At 39.8% G+C, this 21544-nt stretch overlaps 1 protein-coding gene across 1 annotated transcript; it reads left to right on the top strand.

Moving 5' to 3' along the window:
- Positions 1-12312: 12312 nt before the first annotated feature.
- LOC116973749 (trace amine-associated receptor 4-like) lies at positions 12313-20611 on the top strand. Its single transcript, XM_033022055.1, has 3 exons — positions 12313-13194; positions 17291-17396; positions 20457-20611. The coding sequence occupies exons 1-3, from the start codon at positions 12313-12315 to the stop codon at positions 20609-20611; spliced, it is 1143 nt and encodes a 380-aa protein (XP_032877946.1).
- Positions 20612-21544: the final 933 nt, after the last annotated feature.

The raw sequence follows: 21544 nt of genomic DNA, 5'->3' as shown, positions 1-21544 counted from the left end.
CCCTCCAGCACTGAGCCAGCTCGATTAACCAGTTTGACCAGCTTCCTATTGTTTTTTGCACTAATGCTGTTGCCCCAGCAGACAACAGCGTAGAAAATAACGCTTGCAACCACTGTGTTGTAAAACATGTGCAGCATATCCTTACACACATTGAAGGATTTGAGCCTTCTGAGGAAAAAGAGTCTGCTATGAATTTTGCTATGAATGCTAACATACCATTCGCTTTCTTCAGTGCCTGCTGCACCTGCATGACTACTTTCAATGACTGGTGTACCATGACACCCAGGTCTCGTTGCATCTCCCCTTTTCCTAATCGGCCACCATTCAGATAATAGTCTACTTTCCTGTTTTTGCCACCAAAGTGGATAACCTCACATTTATCCACATTATACTGCATCTGCCATGCATTTGCCCACTCACCCAGCCTATCCAAGTCACCTTGCAGCCTCCTAGCATCCTCCTCACAGCTAACACTGCCCCCCAGCTTCATGTCATCTGCAAACTTGGAGATGTTGCATTCAATTCCCTCGTCCAAATCATTAATATATATTGTAAATAACTGGGGTCCCAGCACTGAGCCTTGCGGTACCCCACTAGTCACTGCCTGCCATTGTGAAAAGGACCCGTTTACTTCTACTCTTTGCTTCCAGTCTGCCAGCAGTTCTCTATCCACATCAATACTGAACCCCCAATACCGTGTGCTTTAAGTTTGTATACTAATCTCTTATGTGGGACCTTGTCGAAAGCCATCTGAAAGTCCAGATATAACACATCCACTGGTTTTCCCTTATCCACTCTACTAGTTACATCCTTGAAAAATTCTATAAGATTCGTCAGACATGATTTACCTTTCATAAATCCATGCTGACTTTGTCCAATGATTTCACCACTTTCCAAATGTGCTGCTATCCCATCTTTAATAACTGATTCTAGCAGTTTCCCCACTACCACTACCAATATTGCAGTTATATCTTTTGTGGTTTCATCCAATCTATATTACTAAATCTCTGATCTTGACCGCTTTTGGCCTACTGTGCTGCGATTTCCGACAGAACGCCGCCACCTACGGCCGTCATTTTTGGCCACCTCGCCCAGAGCCCCCCTCCGCCTTACGGGTGTGGAGGATTTTTCCCATCGATGACAAATCAGAGAGATATTAATGTTTTTTTTTTAAATCACCATTCTCTCTGCTGCACCTGCTGGAGGGAGGGGGAGAGGCTATAAAACCAGGAAGTGGTGTGCCTCACTCATTATCTGCAAGATGGATGAAGCCAAGGGTCACGTCTCTCTGAGCTCTGAATAACACTGAACAAATGTCTACACAACTGTGAGAACCCTTAATGTGGTTTGAAAATGAAAATATGGTTTGTTTGAAGTAAAAAGGCACTGCCTGCAAATGGTTGTTTTGGGTGTTTTGGCTTGAAGTTGAAATGCACTATTTATTGCAAATGGTGGCATGGGAGCTTTGATTTAAAGTTGAAAGGAACTACTTACTGCAAATGGTGGCTTGGGTGCTTTGGCTTGAGGTTGAAAGGCACTACTGCAAATGCACTTACTTCCTGTTTGCACTGTATATTGATTTTAGATAAAATGCTACACTTACGGCTGTGATTTTTGGCCATCTTACTCAGTCCCCCCTCCGCTGAGCAGGTGCAGAGAATTCTTCCCATCAATGAAAAATAAAAGTGTTATTTGTGTTTAAAATTTTTTGAGAATCTCTCTCCTGTCAATCACGCCCTGAAAGCCACACCTTTTCCGGTGGGTGGGGGAAGGGTTATAAAACCCGGAAGTGTGGGTGTGGCTCAGTCTCTGCATGATGGGGGAGGGAGAGGTCATGACTCTGTCTGAGCTGTGAATCAACTGAACACACTGAATGTCTACTGAACTGTGAGTTTGGTGTTTTGTGTGGTTTTATGGTGGTTTCACCCTGCATGAAATGGTATGAAGCTGCATTTGAATTTGGTGGCCTTGGACCCTGCTTGAAGTGGAATAAAACTGCACTGAATTTGGTGGCCTTGGATCCAGCTTACAGTGGTGTGAAACTGCACTTGAATTTGGTGGCCTTGCACCCTGCTTGAAATAGTAGGAACATGGATTTGAATTTGGTGGACTTGCGCCCTGCTTGAAATGGTAGGAACATGGATTTGAATTTGGTGGACTTGCACCCTGCTTGAAATGGAATTTCAAGGAATAGTCATGAGTCAACTGCCAGCCCACCAGCCGTGAGTGAGCTGCCAGCAGATCAGGCTTGAGGGACTGAGCTGCCACCCCAAGAACCCATACGAGCACCCAGAAAGCCCCCCCACTGGCCACCAATATTGGAATTGGTGGAGAGGTGGAATATTGCGTCGGGGGACCAGCCCTCCGGTGTGAACATGGGACCCAACGGGTCCCTCTTAGTCTAGTCATTTATATAAATTGAAAGACATTGAGGTACAGCACTGAAACCAGTGACAACATACTCATCACATGCGGGCAACCAGTAACAGACCCATGCATTCCTGCCCTCTTTTTCCTATTAGCCAAGCATTTTTTTCTATCCATGCAGTTACCAATGACACCATAAGTTTTTATTTTTTCCAAATTATTTTGATTTTAAATGCATTCAGGAAATCTAAGAATGTACATATTCTCTATCCACAGCACATGTAACAGCTTCAAAGAACTCAAACAAATTGTTCAAACATGTTTTCCCTTACACAAATACATGTTGACTTCTCCCAGGATACCAATTTTTTATCTAAATACCCTACTATAATTTATGTATTAATAATTCTCCCTTATTCTCCCACCAGCTATGATCTTAAATTTCCTGTGTTCTATCTCCTTTACTTTTAAAAAAAAGTTAGATTTTACAGAACCTTCCTTGAACCCAGAGAATTTGGGAAATTCAGAACCTTATATCAACTTATTTTAAGACTTTAGTGTGAATTCTTTCAGGATCCAGGGACTTGTCATCAGAGTTTTACCAATTGCTGACAAAAGACACTAAGTGTTGGAGTAACTCACAGGTCAGGCAGCATCTTTGGAGGACATGGTGTATCGGGTTAATGGTTGTTTCAGAACCAATCATTTCCTCTAGAAATGCAGCCTGACAAACTTAGTCCGGCACTTTATGTCTTTTTTTGGTAAATCAGCATCTGCAGTTCCTCATGTCGACATTTCAACAATTGCTGTTTCATTCTATCCAGTCAATTCATCTTCAATTGTTTACCAAACCTTGGATTATATATAAATGCTGCCTTCAGCAATAGTGATAGTCTAGTCTTTAGTCAGAGGTTGGTGAATCTGTGGAGTTCTTTGCCACAGAAGGCTGTGGAGGCCAAGTCAGTGGATATTTTTAATGCAGATAGATAGATTCTTGATTAGTACAGTTGTCAGAGGTTATGGGGAGAAGGCAGGATAATACGATTAGGAGGGAAATAGATCAGCCATGATTCAATGGCGGAGTAGACTTGATGGGCCAAATGGCCTAATTCTACCATCACTTATGAAGGTAGAGAAAAATGCTGGAGAAACTCAGCGGGTGAGGCAACATCTATGGAGCGAAGGAAGGTGACGTTTCGGGTCGAGACCCTTCTTCAGACTGATGTGGGGGTGGGGGGGCGGGAAGAAGAAAGGAAGAGGCGGAGACAGTGGGCTGTGGGAGAGCTGGGAAGGGGAGGGGAAGGAGGGAGAAAGCAAGGACTACCTGAAATTGGAGAAGTCAATGTTCATACCGCTGGGGTGTAAACTGCCCAAGCGAAATATGAGGTGCTGCTCCTCCAATGTGCGGTGGGACTCACTCTGGCCATGGAGGAGGCCCAGGACAGAAAGGTCCGATACGGAATGGGAGGGGGAGTTGAAGTGCTGAGCCACCGGGAGATCGGGTTCGTTAACTGTGTGGAGGTGTTGGGTGAAGCAATCGCCAAACTTGCGCTTGATCTCACCGATGCAGAGCAGTTGACACCTAGAGCAGCGATTTTTCCAGCATCTGCAGTTCTTTCTTAAACCTATCACTTATGACCTCACTTATGACTACAATGAAGATATTCATTGCAATAAATCAGCAACTTTCTGATTTCAAAAGAGGGATGCTGAAAATACTTTAATATGACAGCCCATCCAGAGCTGGCCAAATGCAAAATGCTTTATATATTGAAAATTTATATTGCCTCTCAACCTTTATGAAGACGAGTTTGATGTTGACCTTGTGTACTGTATGCAAGTTTGCACATTCTCTCTGTGTCTAAGTGGGTTTCGTATGGCTGCTCCAGTTTCCTCTCACATCCAAAAGTTATGCTGGCAGGCTATTTGCTTACTGTTAACTACCCTTTAGTGTAGGTGAATGGCAACAAGGATTTAAAAAAATCAGTTGATAGGCATCGGTGAGAGAGAATAAGTTGCAGGGGTACAGGGAAATAAAGATCAGGGATGAGAGTTGGATTGCTCCTGATGGGCTAAATAGATCCTTGTGTAGACACAATGAACTCCATGTGTGTTCTGATACTAATTGAGCCATAAATCTTCTTAAAGATAAGTTAGCATCTTTGTCTGTAACTTCTCTAGAATCCCAACAGAACAGCCTGCTAAGTCTAACACAACATATGTTCCTATATTTGTGACTGCCCATTAGTTTATGACTAGAATGCTCATGAGAATTTATCACTAATCTAAATGAGAATCAAGAGTGAAGCGTTGATGAGACCCAATGGCTTTGCGCCATGGATAATATAGTATGCTAATTGGGCAAGGTGTTTACATAGTTTGTTTGGATGCCTGCTTAGCGTGATTTGTTCAAATAATAAGTTCTTGTAAATATTAGTATTGGTAACTGACAGAATATGTTACATGTTCTGCTGGACTTTGCTGATAGTTGACCAGCAGATCCATGGTAATTGCCAATTTGCCCCAGAGCATACATCAACAAATATGGTCTCCACACTGAATGAAACTAAAACTTTACAAGCTGATCTTTGCATGTCTCTATTTTCCAACTTGAAATACAATCCTGGTAAAATTCACCACAGAATCCTGAATGCTTATCCCTGTAGTTATTTCTGCACATGGCTGCAGTTAATCTTGTTGCGATGTCCAATATAGTCAACCATTCCATCTCGAATCTTTGAATTATCTTTCACATTTCTTGAACTAGCAGAATCAGTACATTTTCTGCCATAGCTTTTTGTGTTTTTTTTCAAGATAATTTTTTACATCCAACGGATACCAAGGTTTATGTTTATTATTTTATGGGATGTGGAGATTACTGGCGAGATCAGCATGAATTGTTACCATCTGAAGAAGGATCCCGACCTGAAACTTTGTCTGTCCATTCCCTCCACAAATGTTGTCTGGCCCTCTGAGTTACTCTAGCACTTGATGTTTTACTCAAGATTCCAGCATCGGCAGCTTAAAGCCCTGTCCCACTGTACGGGTTCATTCAAGAGTTCTCCCGAGTTTGCCTTGATTCGAACTCGGAGATTTACGGTAATGGCTGCTCGTAGGTACTCGGGGCTCTCGTGGACATTTTTCAACATGTTGAAAAATATTCACGAGTCTTCCTGAGCTTATCGCGTTTCCCGAGTACCTGCCATTAGCGTTACGAGCCGCTAAGAGACGTCCCCGAGCTCCAACGTACCCGCTACGTACTTACCACGAGTTTGATTTTTTTTTAAACTCGGGAGAGCTCTTGAATGAACTCGTACGGTGGGACAGGGCTATTACTCATTTCTAATTGCCTTGTAATTCTTGTACGATACGATACGATAAAACTTTATTCGTCCCCGGATGGAAATTGGTCTGCCGACAATCACAACACACAAGGTACACAAAAACTTGAAATTAAAAGTGAAACAAAAAGAAAAAGACAAGCGACTGTTCGCTGGCTGCCGGCCTGTTTCTACACTGTATTGCTCTATGACACTATGAATCTATAAGTAGTAGAATCTTGGGGGGGCAGGAGGTGGTGGAGTTGATGATAATATGGAGAGAATTAAACGGGTTAACACAGGATGAGTTTAAATGTATGGTTGATGGTTGATGTGGACTCAATGGGTGAAGAACCTGTTTCTGTGCTGTTTGTCTCTAGGACCATATGATTTTCCTGGATATTTTACAAGAATAAATAGTATTATTAAGAATAGAATTACATTTATCATAAAATCACTAAGGGGATGTTGACGCATTGAAACAATAGAGGATATCCCGGGTATTTGAAAAGATCCTTTGACTCTGACACTTACATTGCTTCAACTGAATGGTTTGCAAAATTCTGTAAATCCTCAAACAAATCTAGCTCAAGCTCTTACAGAATTCTACTAAGTATATTATTTCATTATAGCAAAATAAATAGTACACCTGATGCATATATTTAAGAATGTGTAATTAAAAGCTTCTTAAAGTAATTTAAATGTATTTTAGAACCTGTTAACACTCCTTTGTGGTCATCTAATTAACCACAAATAATTGACAGCATAAATAATGAAATAAACATATAATCTGTTTTGGTAATGATTATTTGGGAATAAATTTGATCTGGAGTCGAAACCTGCTTTCTTTCAAATAGGCACTTCTGCGCAGATGGGAGAATGGTTTAATCTTGTATTGAAAAGTGGCAACCTTGAGTAGCAAGATATTTTATCAGTAAAAGACTGAAACATCAATCTAAATTATACACTTTAATTATTAAATAATCTGATCTGATCTGATGAGGGAAGAATACTCTCACTGTGTTAAAGATAACACAAGAAAATGGTTAAATTACAATAATATATCACTTCATCATAATTGTAATAATTATTTATCAATATTATTTTCTATTTGTGGCTTGTTTGGTGATATCACTAAAATGTTGAATCAATCTCAAAACACGCTTTAAGATATTGAGAAGGTTATTTGGGATTTCAATGTAGCATAAAAATATCTGACTAATTATGCTCTATCATTAAGACTGCCACATGCTCGGCCTTTAAGACTGTTAAATATATTAATCTTCTTAAAGTTTATTCAATTTACTTCAACCCGGTACTGACACTGTTGAATTGGCTCATAATAGGTGAGGAGGAATGGCAAAAGCAATACTATTGTGACCACTGGAATAAAAATTAAACATATTATCAGGTTATATTTTATGGATCCTGCAAACAACTATCTAGGGCAATACTAATAAGGATAACATCAATAAAGGTATTGATAGTTTCATTGTTTGCATTTATACAGTAAATTTACATTTATCCAGTATTTATGCATATAGAATCTTCATGCAACTGGAATGTTTTCTAATAATATTAAAGAAGTTCATAATTTATTTTCAAATTGCTAAATAATTGTAAAAGCAAATGCTAATGTACTTTGAGTATTCTTGCTATATTTTACATTACTACTGTTTAGCTTTAAAATATAGAATTGCAGTGTCAATGACATATAGTTTGACAATTTATTTAAAGGTTTCTACATAGAATACTCCTGCGTGATGTACTGTAATTTATTTACAATTTTCATACATCCAGCTGAATGGCTGAGTGTACTGAATTTAGTTATAAATTTTAATTCTTCAATTTTTTCAAATTCTTCTTGTCTATCTTTCCTACAGGTAAAATATTCTGTGCATAAATATATATATATCTACATTGACAAATCGTGAAAATAAAATATATGATTTACTGGCTGTAAAACTATTTGATGTTCCTTTGAGTAGCTAACCTGACCCAAATTTGGAATAAAGATTCTAAATCAGTTAAACCAATTTTAAGAGGAATCTGAAAATCTAATCTGCAGAAAAAGTGATACTGTGATTAGCTCAGGAAGCCTTCTTTGCATCTAATGAAGTCTTTCAATTGTATGGAAAGAATATGCATATACATTTAGTTTTTAAATGGTGCATGTATATTTTGGTTTTCGAGAAAACAAAGTAGATTTCTTAACATTGAAACTGTTTGTCATTATTACAAAATATTCAAAAATATTCAATAACTGTGATTAGAGTATTTAAATGATCACAATCAAAATTTCTAAAAGCTATTGATGCACCATGTCACTATGTTTAAAGAAATGTACAGCTTTCATCTTAAAGAGAAATAATTTAATGTGAATAAGCAGACAACTATTTTCTGTCCATAATTATACAGGAAGATTAAACCATTGGCATCGCCATGCATGAGCGCCAAAACGTTTAAGATTCCCACGTGTCTGCGAATGTGAAAGTCACCTTTTTGTCAGCTGCTCAGCAGGAAATTTGCACCTTGGCTCCGATGCTAGACCCTTCATGGAGTCCAGCAGCAGAGAGCAAAGATGTGGCATGTGCCCATCACTTGAGATGGGAGATCCAGTTAAAGCTGGAATAAGCTTCTTTGCACTCAACTGAAGAGGAATGGGTTTGAGAGACTGTCAGTGCTAGCCACTTTACATTATTAAGAGTTTTAGATCATGGTTTTAACTTGCTTACATTGTTTAACTTAAAAAATATATTTTAATAGTTTTAAATATTTTAAATAGTTTTGAAAGTTTATGAACATCAGAAATGCTAATAAACTCCATTGATTGAAGAGTGATTCGGTAGGCAGGGTTTGTTTTCATCAGAGAGAAGATTGTGGGATGACCAGACTGAGATAATCAAAATTATAAGGGTCATAAATATGGTAGATAATGTGAAACGTTATATCTTAGCAAGGGTGTCTGTAACAAAAGGGCGTGGTTTTACGAAAAGAGCTAGGAGATTTTGAGGAAGAATTTAGCTCCCAGTGTGTATTTGGAATAGGGAAAGCATTGTTGAAGGCAGGTACCTTCTCAGCATTGGATTTGAATTTTTATGGCATGGGAGGCTATGGAGTGAGTTGGAAAATTAGATTGATATAGTACTTGATGGGCCAAATGGCCTAATGACTCCATGATATATTTATGTGCTGAAAGATCTGAAATCCCTTAGGTCCTCACTGCTAAGGATAGAGTCAACTTTGTCCAACAAGTCGGCTTCAAATGCTGTCTTTTTATTTTAGAGAAGTGATGAGCACAGGGGGCTGCTGCATTGAGAACTTCAATACCCTGCACAGTTGGGATGTGGAAGGAATGTGATTACAGAGATCACGCAAACTTAACACACAGCAACAGAGGTCATGACAATGACATACTGACCAGAAATGGCACCTGTCAGACACTAGGGGGAGCATTGTAACAATTTTACTGTCAGTCAAAACAGAAACAAATCTGCCGATGTTCTTATTCCTGGAATATCTACTGTACAAAACATGGCAATATATGAAGTACAACGTCAAATTATCGCATATTAAATACTTAAATAATTAAAATGAACGTTGGCATTCTCTTTTGTAACAACTTTTAACAACATAATTTATAACACCAAATCTATATTGACATTTTGAGAAATTGTGCATCGTGCGATATCAGATATTTATGAAAATGTTTTGGATCATCTGACTATTTCCCTTTTCTTAGGCTCTCTGGCCTCCATTTCAGATATTCCCATTGTTTGCCATTTGCCCGCCCAATCTGAGGCGGGCAAATCTGAGATTCCATTGTCCTGCACAAACCAAACCTTGAATCAAAATAATGTACTGCAGTGCAAAAAGGTTTGTGTATTGAAGAACAGTTGCTAAGATAATACTTCCATAGATATGATTTAATTGTTTTAATAAAGTAATTCATGTAGTGTTTCTGTAGTCGAGGTTATTTTTACCTCCAAAATTTTTTATTCCATTGACTTTAGCAAATTACTGTAATTGATAGGCAAACTTTGATTTCCACAATTTAGTCTATCTTGTCCATAACACAAATGTAATCATTTGAAATTGATTCTTAGTTGTAGCCCTTATTCATAAATCATTTACTTAAATAATCTCAATCATTCAAAAAGTCTGTAATTGAACTTGTTCTTTTGGCCCTGCATTTTAACTACATGTTGAAGACAGCATAGACCGACACAAAAGGCTGGAGTAACTCAGTGGGTCAGGCAACATCTCTGGAGAAAAGGAATAGGTGACTTTTCGGGTCGAGACCCTTCTTCAGCCAACCTATAGTTTGTGAAGGTACCATGAATCTCTCTAAATATTTCAGCACCATTTAAATATTTGCATGATTTCGATTTTTTTAAATTGGGCAGCTGCTTTCAAAGTGATTGGCTTCAAAATGTTTGTTCAATATTTTCAATTTTAAGTTTTTTCCTCATAAAGTAGGAGGATAGTACAGATCTCGTTGCAGCGGCTCCAAACAGCCTGTCTGTCTTTTTTTAATTTTTGTCTAGTTAAATGTAGTGTTTGTGTTTTTTTAAGCTTGGTTTTAAATGTGTATATGTGGGGGGCGGGGGGGGGGGAGGGGGAAACCGTTTTAAATCTCTTCCCTGTTCGGGAGACCCGACCTTTTCCCTGTCGGGTCTCCGTTGTCGTTGGGGCCTAGCACCGTGGAGCGGCCTCCAGCCTGAACGACCCGGGGGCTCGGGAGACTGCGAGCTGCGGACTACTCACCATCGTGGGGCTGGCCGGCCTCGGAACGTGGGGAGCGGTGGTGACTCGCTGCTGCGACTCGACTCCTGGGGCTCGGAGGCTCCAGCAACGCAGCCGCAGGTCCGGTGGACTGTCGGGACACCGGGAGCTCGCGGGTCCGGGGGGAGAGAGAGACCGCTTCCCGGAGCTCCCGCAACGCGACTTCTCCAGCCCGTGTCGCGGGGTTGGAACGACCTGGACCGGGACCGTACATCACCTGGCGCGGCTTCATGGCCGTGGGACTCACCGTCGCACGCTGGGGCTCCGACCTTGTACTTTCAGACCGGGAGCGGGGCCGTAAATCGCCCCGCGCGGCCTAAAATGGCCGTGGGACTTAGCATCACCCACCTGGAGCTTGGACATCGGGAGAGAAATTGAGAGCAGGGGAGAGAAAAGACTTTGCCTTCCAACACAGTGGGTTCACTGTGATGGATGTTTGTGTGAACTTAATTGTGTGTATGTCTGTAGGACATTGTTTTTGTTTGTATGGCTGTGGAAACAAAATTTCGTTTGAGTCTCACTGGGGCTCAAATGACAATAAATTTGTATTGTAGTGAGCATCTATGATAGACTTTGAGAGAAATGAAAGCTGCAGGATAGACATCTGTTTTAATGGTAGTTTTAAGTATTCCCAGCTTCAGAATTAATGCCCAAAGAGGAAAGAAACCAATGCAGGTATTTTTGTGCATCCTTTATAAGGTTCATTATCCTTTCTGTAGAGCGGGATATCTGGCTCCAACCATTAATAATTTAGCAAATTCTGTCTAGGTTGTGAATCCTTATCTGTATTGGTACAGATCTCCACTGAGGAGGTGAAATTTTGAATATACAACTGCTGTTCCAGAAAAGTTGCTAAAGGTGGAAAGAGGCATACACAAAATATCCAGTCAGTGGCCTTAGATACACCCTGTATACAATGACCATGGTTTATTTATTGTTGTAAAATTTTCTTAATATGTAATGTATAAACATAAAATATTAATGAGAAAATGGTGTGCATCTCAAGAGGAATAGAATTTAAAATGGGGTTCAGTAGTTGAATTGTACATTTCTTGATCGAGTCAATTGGAATATTGGGGTTATTCACTTTGCTATCAGTGTTCAATGGGTTAAATCATATCAGCAGGTTAGATAGGTTTTGACTGTATTATTTTGTTTTTAGACTGAGGAATCAATCTATTTTTTTATAATAATCAAGAAATCAAATTCAATGGTTAATACTTTACAATCCTTGGAATCAAATTAACAAGGAATCTGAAATCAATTTCCATTTCACAATGATAGAACTGATTTTTTTTTGTATGAAATGGGGGGGGGGAGGGGGGGGGCTGTGGCCTGTTGAGGGCAATGGAAATGAAAATTAGGAGCCGTCTATTTCACATTTTCACTAATATCTTTCTGCTTGACAAAAGTTTAGATGTTCAAAAAACAGGTCGTGCAAAATTAAAAACTCTAAATCATTACATTAAGTTAGAAACTTATTTTTGTAATGCTTTACAATTTTGTTTTAATTGTCTTAATAGCAGATAACAGCAAACAAGTACATTTATATAGGGGTCTTGTATTACACAAAATTATATCCTTTGTGTTTGCATCTTGAATTTGTGTGAACTTGTTTACGCTTGAGCATGTATTTTTCAAAATCGTTGTTTTCCTTTGAAAGTGAACTCCCATGCTTTCAAATATTCTGAAATAATAAAAGATTATTTTTGCAGAAATCGCAAATAATCATGTGAAGAAAGGGTTCTTGATGAAGATGACTCCAATCAATCATTACCCGAATAAATAACTTTGTCATCTCTCTGTGATTCAAGGAAGTTGATTATCAATGTGAAAAAGAATGAATTTAACATATCTTGAGAATTCAGAAGATGTGCAATATTGTTTTCAATATGTTAACGCATCCTGTCCCAGAGTCACTAGGCCAATAGCAATCAAAGCAACACTGTACCTTATTATTAGCTTATCAATATTTATTTCAATTTTGGGGAATCTGGTGGTGATTGCTTCGGTTTTATATTTCAAACAACTACAGACACCCACTAATTATCTTGTATTATCTTTAGCAGTTGTTGATTTTCTGGTAGCATCTATTGTATTGCCTTACAGTATGATTAGATCCATTGAAACATGTTGGTATTTTGGACATGTGTTTTGCAAAATTCATTCAGTTCTTGAAATTGTATTAACAATAGTTTCAATTTATAATGTATGTTTTATTGCTATTGATCGCTACTATGCTATTTGTGACCCCTTGCTCTATTCCATAAAAATAACTGTGCCTGTGACATTTATCATTCTTAGTTTGATCTGGTTATTTGCTATCTATTATGGTTTTAATGTGGTTTTTTTGGACTTCAGTAAAAAGATACTGTCTGATTATGTGCCTACTATGGCCTGTGAAGGCAGCTGCATTGCTTATGCTAAATTTGAGGGACATATGGATTTTTTGATCATATTTTTCATTCCTATTTTGATCATTCTGGGTGTATACATTAAGACATTTTTTGTGGTAAAATGTAAACGTGGCAGAAAAATTGGAAATTTGCCAAACAATGACACGGGGGAAATAAATAAAGAAACTTTGCATAATAAGGAACAAATAGCTGTTAAAAATCAAAGTGCAATAATGGGAATTTTTACATTCTCCTGGCTGCCTTTCTATGTAAATAGCATTCTTAATCCGTATTTTGACAGTTTAATCCCAACTCCTTTAGATGATGTAATTACATGGTTTGGATTCTTTAATTCTACTTTGAACCCAATGCTTTATGCTTTTTTGTATCCATGGTATCGGCGAGTACTAAAACTTACATTTTCTTGTCAGATATTTACCTCGGATTCAGCTACAATAGATTTATTTTGAGTGTAATTAAAGATATTTGTCTTCGAGCAGAACAGAAAATAAACATCTTAATTGTGTGCTTCAAACTCAATGATCCCCTTTCAATGAGCCATAACACTGTTGGGAATACTCTCACCTGTCAGGCAAAAGATAGATGCAAAACTTTGATGAAGAGCAGGAGATTTACTCCTTTGTGCTTAATTTATTCACTGGTTTCAAAAAATCATGATCTCTTCATTGTCACATTGTTATTTATGGGAACTTTTGTTTTTAGAGATAGAGCATGTAAACAGACCCTTCGGCCCACCATCCATGCCGACCATCGATCATATGTTCACACTAGTTCTGTTATCCTGATTTTACATTCATTCCTTACACACTAGGGTCAATTTACAGCAACAATTTACAGCAACTAATCACTTACAAACCCACACATCTCTAGGATGTGGGAGGAAACCGGAGCATCTGAAGGAAACCATGGTCACAGGCCTACTCCTGCACCTATTGTCTATTGTCTATTAGATATAGCTCTTAAAGATAGCAGAGTTAAGAGATATGGGGTTAAGGCAGGAACGGGGTGCTGATTGGGGATGATCACAGTGAATGGCGGTGCTGGCTCAAAGGACCGAATGGCCTCTGCACCTATGTCTATTGTCTAGAATGTGCAAACTCCACACAGACAGCACTCGAGGTCAGGATCGAATCCGGTCTCTGGTGCTGTGAGGCAGCAACTCTACTGCTGAGCTACCGTGCCGCCCTTTCATTCTTATAAATTGACTACACCATGTCTAACATTTCAACACCACTTAAAACACATATTTAATCATTATGAAGTGCTATGGGTCATCCTGACCCTGGAAATGTGTTGTATAAACAGTTTTTTCCTTCTTTGTAACCATGACCGATAAGATAAATCATACTAACAGGTAGACAGACATTTTTGAAAGATATATCTTTGATATTAAGATTAAGAATAAGATTGGAAGATGGGAGTGTAAAAGACAACAGCTCAAAATTCTCTTGCATAACTCAGATAAAATAAACTACTGACCTGGGAAGGATGTCATTTTCTTTACATTTTATTGTAAAAGATGGTCAAGTGTACTGTTGAAATTAAAATGAGTGTTCAAAATTTGTGTGCTTTTTAACTTTGAAATGAAATAGCATTTTGATTCAAATCGAGCCTCCCTTCTGCATATTATAACCATATAACCATATAACAATTACAGCACGGAAACAGGCCATCTCGACCCTTCTAGTCCGTGCCGAACACGTATTCTCCCCTAGTCCCATATACCTGCGCTCAGACCATAACCCTCCATTCCTTTCCCGTCCATATAACTATCCAATTTATTTTTAAATGATAAAAACGAACCTGCCTCCACCACCTTCACTGGAAGCTCATTCCACACAGCCACCACTCTCTGAGTAAAGAAGTTCCCCCTCATGTTACCCCTAAACTTCTGTCCCTTAATTCTCAAGTCATGTCCCCTTGTTTGAATCTTCCCTACTCTCAGTGGGAAAAGCTTATCCACGTCAACTCTGTCTATCCCTCTCATCATTTTAAAGACCTCTATCAAGTCCCCCCTTAACCTTCTGCGCTCCAAAGAATAAAGCCCTAACTTGTTCAACCTTTCTCTGTAACTTAGTTGCTGAAACCCAGGCAACATTCTAGTAAAAATGCATCTTTAATGACACTGAAGAAACACTTGTGAGAAACTAGCTAAAATATTTCAGATTACAAAGTGATATCAGTGTTACACAGTGAGTTTACCCATCGTACATATACTGTAAATCCCACATTGTAAAGGGTACTGTAAATCCTACAAAAGTAAGATGGTGGGGCAATCATTCGACCAAAGAAGGCCTTAATGTTGACTCATATGTGTAACAATAGCCTATGCAACCTTATTCCTTTTAATGTTAATTGCATCCTGCTTCCCTGGCTTATTGGTGGAGCGGATCACAAAAGCACAAGCTTATGGGACAAATTTCCAATGCCAAATCTTCTCTACTCTAAAGACTATTTACTTTCATCTCCACCACTCAGATCCCAAACCAAAGTTTGCCACTTTCATGTATTTAATTATCACAGCTCCCTCTCTTTGGTATTTCTTATATCTATGAACTCTATAAATATGCTTTCCCCAAAAGTAGTAGTCTACTTCCTCCAAAATACTTTTTACCAGTTTTCCCATCATAGATCTATACTGCTTCCTTGTGTATTATCGCGCATTTTGTATCAAATCCTTATCGTGATCCTGAATAATTTACATTCTATTGGCTCCATTATCTTTGCAATATCCTACAGGCTTAGATTACCAATTATGATTCACGCCAAATTCCACTCGTAATCCTCCACTGTTTGACTCAGGTGAGTGATTTAGTTGTCTTGCACAATGCCCAGGGAATCATTGTGCTGTAGACAGAAATAGGATGACTGTAACTGTAAGTGCTTGCTTCCTATTCTTGCAACAATACAGTCCCATTTTTGACAGGCAGAAGGCCACTGTGGTTAAACCAATATTTTAAAACCGTTTATTTAATGTGTGTTCAGATGGAATATTTTTTAACATACTGATCATTTGATAGAACTTTTCACAGTGTTTTCAAAGTGTTAGTAGTTCACATTATAATAGTAGAATTAGGCCATTTGGCCCATCGAGGCTACTCCGCCATTCAATCATGGCTTATCTGTGCCTCCTAATCCCATTTTCCTGCCTTCTCCCCATAACTCTTGACACCCATTCTAATCAAGAATTTGTCTATCTCTGTGTTAAAAATATCCACTGACTTGGCCTCCACAGCCTTCTGTGGCAATGAGTTCCACAGATTAACTACGCTCTGACTAAAGAAGTTCCTCCTCACCTACTTTCTAAAAGAGTGCCCTGCGTTCGATGTGATTTGATGGTGACATAATTAAAAAGCTTATGTACATTGACTTTTATTCTGTTGGAAAAGAATTATTGAAATTAAGCCTGTGATTTTTATGATTTTGACACCAGGCACACTCAATGGCTCTCGTTTTGCATTTTTACAATGAGATGTTTCTACTTGAAAACATAAACCAAATTCTCTTTTTGTTCTAAAATTGAAGTTCTAATGACATCTATCAGTACCTCAAAGTGCAAGTACAGATTTTGAAATAACATTTCAGACTAGTCTGCCTGTGGCTCTATCTACACAATCCGATAATGCTGCTGTCTTTAAGTATAACTTCCTTGACCTGAATATTATTGTATGGTTGATCCACTCAAATCCCCAGATCTACTTTCTTTGCTGTTGTAAAGGGTGATTTTTCTTTTATGCCCTAGTCCCATGCTTGGCTGCTTCTGCAAGCTGTTGTCCTGATAGACATTTGGTGTCTCATACAAGAAGAGATACCGGTACTTTTTTCCAACACTTTTGATTCTTCTAATACAAAATCTATTTCAGAATTGAATATAATTTACATATCAACAATACTTCCTCTTGCAGGGAAGATTTACGAGGATGTTGCCAGGACATGAGGGCCTGAGCAGGCTAGGACATTATTAATTGGAGTGCAGGAGACTGAATGATGATCTTTTGGAGGAGGGTAATATCAGGAGGGGAAGAGATCGGGTGAATGCACTGAATATTTGACCCAGAGTACAGGAATCAAGAACCAGAGGACATAGGATTAAGGTGAGAGTCATAGTCATACAGCCATACAGAGTAGAAACAGGGCCTTCGGCCAAACTTGCCCACACCGACCAACATGTCCCATCTACACTAGTCCCACCTGCCTGCATTTGCTGCATATCCCTCAAAACCTATCCTGTACATGACTAATTGTTTCTTCAAAAGTTGTAATAGTCCCTGCCTCAATTACCTCCTCTGGCAGCTTGTTCCATCCACCCATCATTCTTTGTGTGAAAAAGTTACCCCTCAGATTTTCCCCTTCACCTTAAACCTATATCCTCTGGTTCTCGATTCCCCTACTCTGGACAAGAGACACTGTGTGTCTACTATTCCTCTCATCATTTCATACACCTTCATAAGATCACCCATCATCCTCCTGCACTCCAAGTCCCATCCCAGGGGGGAAAGGTTTAAAGGTAAACTGAGGGGCAACATTTTCACACATTGGGTAGTGGGCATATGGAATGAGTTCCCAGAGGAGGTAGTTGAGGTAATTGCTATAACAACATTTAAAAGGCATTTGGGCATAGATAGGAAAGGTTTCTAGAGATAAGGACCAAAACAGGGCCGGTGGGACTACCATAGATGGGGCATCCTAGTTGGCATGGGCAAGTTGAGCTGAAGGGCCTGTTTAGTGCTGTCTGACTCGTTGGCCCTATGACTCTTGCTTCTCTCTTACATTTCTACATCAAATGCGACTGATTACATTTTCACTGAAATTCATGAATGTTACATCAAATAGCCTTCATTAAGAAAATGAAATCCTCTCCACCCTCCACCAATTTTATTCTATGCCAAGCAAGCAGGTGATCGTATATTCCCAGCAAAGTAAAGAGCACATTTGACCTACTATCATTTAATGTGTGCTTACAGATTACATTTGGTATTGCTAATAGTAAGATTGAGTTAATGTCATTCCAAGGAGAGCTAGAGTTAAGGGATTTGCATAGTAAGCATATTATCTAAAAGGTGAGAGCCTGCAGAGCTCTGAGGTGCAGACAGATCTGGGTTAACTAGTGCATGACTCAGAAAAGATAAAACTCCTTCCCTATGATAGCTGCTTTTAGAGGCTTTCCAGTAAAGTGAACTACATTACCTGAGACCTACAGTAAGTGCTGTCTGCGATCTTGCTGCTTGATTCACGGGTGCTGAAGACCTAAAAAGGAGTATGAGCATATAGGGACAGTGAGCAGTGATAATGGCTTGGGCCAGGTCCAACATTATAAAGCCCAATCAGCTCTGCAAACTGTTATCAACTGGTTGCATGACACAAATTGCCCATGGATATTTTTCGTGAAAGTATTGCTAATGAGCTGCTGAAATATGTTCAGAACTGCTACACACAGCTCCAATGTGTAGGAATGAATTTAAACTGAAGATAGACACAAGATGCTGGAGTAACTCAGGGGGACAGGCAGGAAGGAATGGGTGACGTTTCGGGTCGAGACCCTTCTTCAGACTCCAAGCTCCACAGCTCCAGGTTGGTGATGCACCAGCATTTGCTTCTATGGAAGTAAACTCAGGAATTACAGGTCTAAATACTTCCTCACCTCACTACACTTTCTTTGAAGTTATGCATAAAACATTCTTCACAGTCTACATTTTCCGAGTATTTCTTTCATTACCTCAGGGTTAAATATCTGAAATAAAGACAGCAAAATATTATTTGTAGGGTCTACAAAACCATGGAGTCACTTTAAAGTATTGCCTTCCTACTTCACATAAATAATTTGTTCCATTTAAAACATAGAACAGTAAAGCACAGGAATTGGCCCTTTGCCCCACAATGTTTGTGCTCAATATGATGCCAAGTTAAATTGATCTCATCTGCCTGTACATGATCCATATTCCTCTATCCCTTGCACTTCCACCTGCCTATCTAATAGCCTCTTGAATAGCATTATCACATCTGCTTCTACCACCTTCACAGGTAATGTTTTTCAGGCCTTCACCATTCTCTGTATAAAATATTTGTCCCTTACATTTCCATTAAACTTTCCCCCTCTCACCTTATAGCTATGCCCTCCAATGTCAGACATTTCCACCCTGGGAAAAATCTGTCTACTCTATCTATGCCTCTGACAATTTTATATGCTTTTATGATATATGATACGATACAATAAAACTTTATTCATCCCCGTAGGGAAATTGGTCTGCCGACAGTCACAACACACAAGGTGCCCAAAAGCTCGAAATTAATAGTGAAAATAAAAAGAACAAGACAAGCGACTGTTGGCTGGCTGCCGTGTGCACAGCGCCTTCACCGGAACAAATGAACAAACAAACAAACACAGACTTATCTTCTGGGCAGAGGATTCTAAACTAGAGTGCCCCACACCATGTACCCCATTTGTTCTCCCATCGTCCCTCACAGCGTTTCCCCCCACGCCGGATCCCATTGTTCTTCACGGCTGTCCCCTACACCGGGTCCATTGTCTTCCCCTTCCCCCTCACGCTCATCGACCATGAGGCCCCACCACCAACGAGGCTCCCATTGCCTCCGAGGCCCACGTTGTCACAGAGGCCTCCCTTCCGCAGATACTCCTGCTGCCGCCGAGGCACACGTTGCCGCAGTGGCCCCTCTGCCGCTGAGGCTCCTGCTGCCGCCATGGCCCACTTTGTTGCAGAGGCCCCCCTGTCGCTGAGGCTCCTGCTGCCGCCGAGGCACCTGCATACCACTGCCGAGTATCCCGCGGCCGCCGCTGAGGCTCCCAACGCCGCCACCGCTGAGGCTCCTTCAGCCCAGACAGGCCTCGCCGCCCGGCTTCACCACAGTCCGCTGGGAGGCTTCTGGGGCGAGTCAGGCCTACCGTGGAGCATTCTGGTCTCCGGTCGTCGTTCTGGTCGGCCGCGGTGAGGTTGTTCGGCGGGTGGATCGTGCCCGCATGGCTCCCCAGGACACTCCCGTGGCTCTTTGGGACACCCTTCTTGTCTCCGCTCAACCTTGTTTTATCATGTCTCCCCTTAATCTCTAACGTTCCAGATAAAACAATCCAAGTTTATCCAACCTCTCCTAGTAGCTGAAACCCTCTAATCCAGGCAGCATTCTGGAATTTAAACAATTAATAAAGCATGCCAATTGTATGACACTCATCTACCGGAAAACCATGATTAGCCTGAATTTGGTGGACAAAAGAGCCTGTTTCCATACTGTATCTGTTAATTAAACTGAGCTCCCATTTTACTTCCTCTAGATGTTTTTGATCATGCAGGTTATTAACTGCACAACATATAATTCATTTAAACATTTATAGGGGTTTAAACCAAACTGAGTTTGATAATTTACCTATGATTTTGTGAATACATTAAACCAATTACAGATAATTAATCTTACCCCCCCAATCTATTCAGCAGCTTCATTATGGATGTTTAGTGGCATTTAATCAAATGGTGGAACTGTTAAAAGCATGTGAGAAGAATTGTTATTGCACCTGGCGTATAAGACGTTGACCATAATGTTCTGCTTTTGGTCACAGAGCAGATGTTCATTCAGGAAGTTAAGTTTCTGCAATGTATAATATTTCAAGGTTTTCAAATGGTGCCTTCAATGCAACCTAAGTGCAGTCAGTGGATACCTACTGTACACCATGAGAAATCCTACAAACCAGTCAAATCCATGCACATGTCTTGAACGTGTGGTTGCTCTATCTCAAGTGAGAAAGATGAATTTGGTTCCTCTGGAGTTGAAAGATTCTGAGAATTCCTCAATTCAATAAGTGCAGAACAGTTTATTGCAAAAGATTGTGGATGTCCCTTACAATAACTTGAAAATAATTGGGTACATGCAAAATTATGGCCTATTATGGCATAATAAAGGGATGCTCACCTTATTGTGTATTTCAGTTTTCGAAAGATATTCCTGTGCAGGATGGGCAGGAGGTCTTCTGCTAACATCAGAAGAATACTTTTGGCACATCTTGTCTTTGGCTTCCTGACTGAAAAAAATCTCCCTTCTTCATTTATTATATCATATCTAAGGATCCCATTAATGACATGATTTAGTGTTAAGGCATTTAAATGAACATATCACGTGTTCATTTACTGACATTATTGACAGTATGCCAATTGCGCTAATTTCCATTAAAGTCGCTACCTTGCTCAGCCTGTAAATCACTCTGCATTATTTTTATGTTTGAGCAGTTCAACTGGTTTAATAGCCTTAATTTTATGTTACTGGGTTTCACTCTTTGGACATTTCTAAATTTAATCTCTCTATCATTGATGATCTTGCTTTCAGTTGTCAGGAATCCAAGCTTTGGCATTCCATTCAATGTCCACTTCGCTACATCCCTCATCTCTTTTAAAGTTAACACACTGCAGATTCTGCCCCAATGTACTGTTTCTTTAAAAATGCCATTTGGTTTAGTTTAGGCATATAGCATGGAAACAGACCCTTCGGCCCACCGAGTCCACGCTGACTATTGATCACGTGTTCACACTTGTTATCCCACTACAAGGTAGGGACAATTTACGGAGGACAATTACCCTACAAACCCGCAAGCATTGACATATAGGAGGAAACCGGAGTATCTGGAGGTCATCCACACAGTCACAGGAAGAATGT

This window comes from Amblyraja radiata, chromosome 5 (assembly GCF_010909765.2).
Source record: "Amblyraja radiata isolate CabotCenter1 chromosome 5, sAmbRad1.1.pri, whole genome shotgun sequence".
Lineage (NCBI taxonomy): Eukaryota > Metazoa > Chordata > Chondrichthyes > Rajiformes > Rajidae > Amblyraja > Amblyraja radiata.
The sequence above is the reverse complement of the archived record's forward strand: the minus strand, read 5'-3'. Positions and strand labels throughout refer to the sequence as shown.

Bases quoted from the DNA above. Each gene is read 5' to 3' on its own strand.
- LOC116973749 (XM_033022055.1), top strand. From the start codon at position 12,313: ATGAATTTAACATATCTTGAGAATTCAGAAGATGTGCAATATTGTTTT. The intron at 13,195-17,290 runs GTAATTACATGG...ACTCTGGACAAG, and splicing joins TCCCAACTCCTTTAGATGAT to AGACACTGTGTGTCTACTAT. The intron at 17,397-20,456 runs GTAAACTGAGGG...TTTTGGTCACAG, and splicing joins CAGGGGGGAAAGGTTTAAAG to AGCAGATGTTCATTCAGGAA.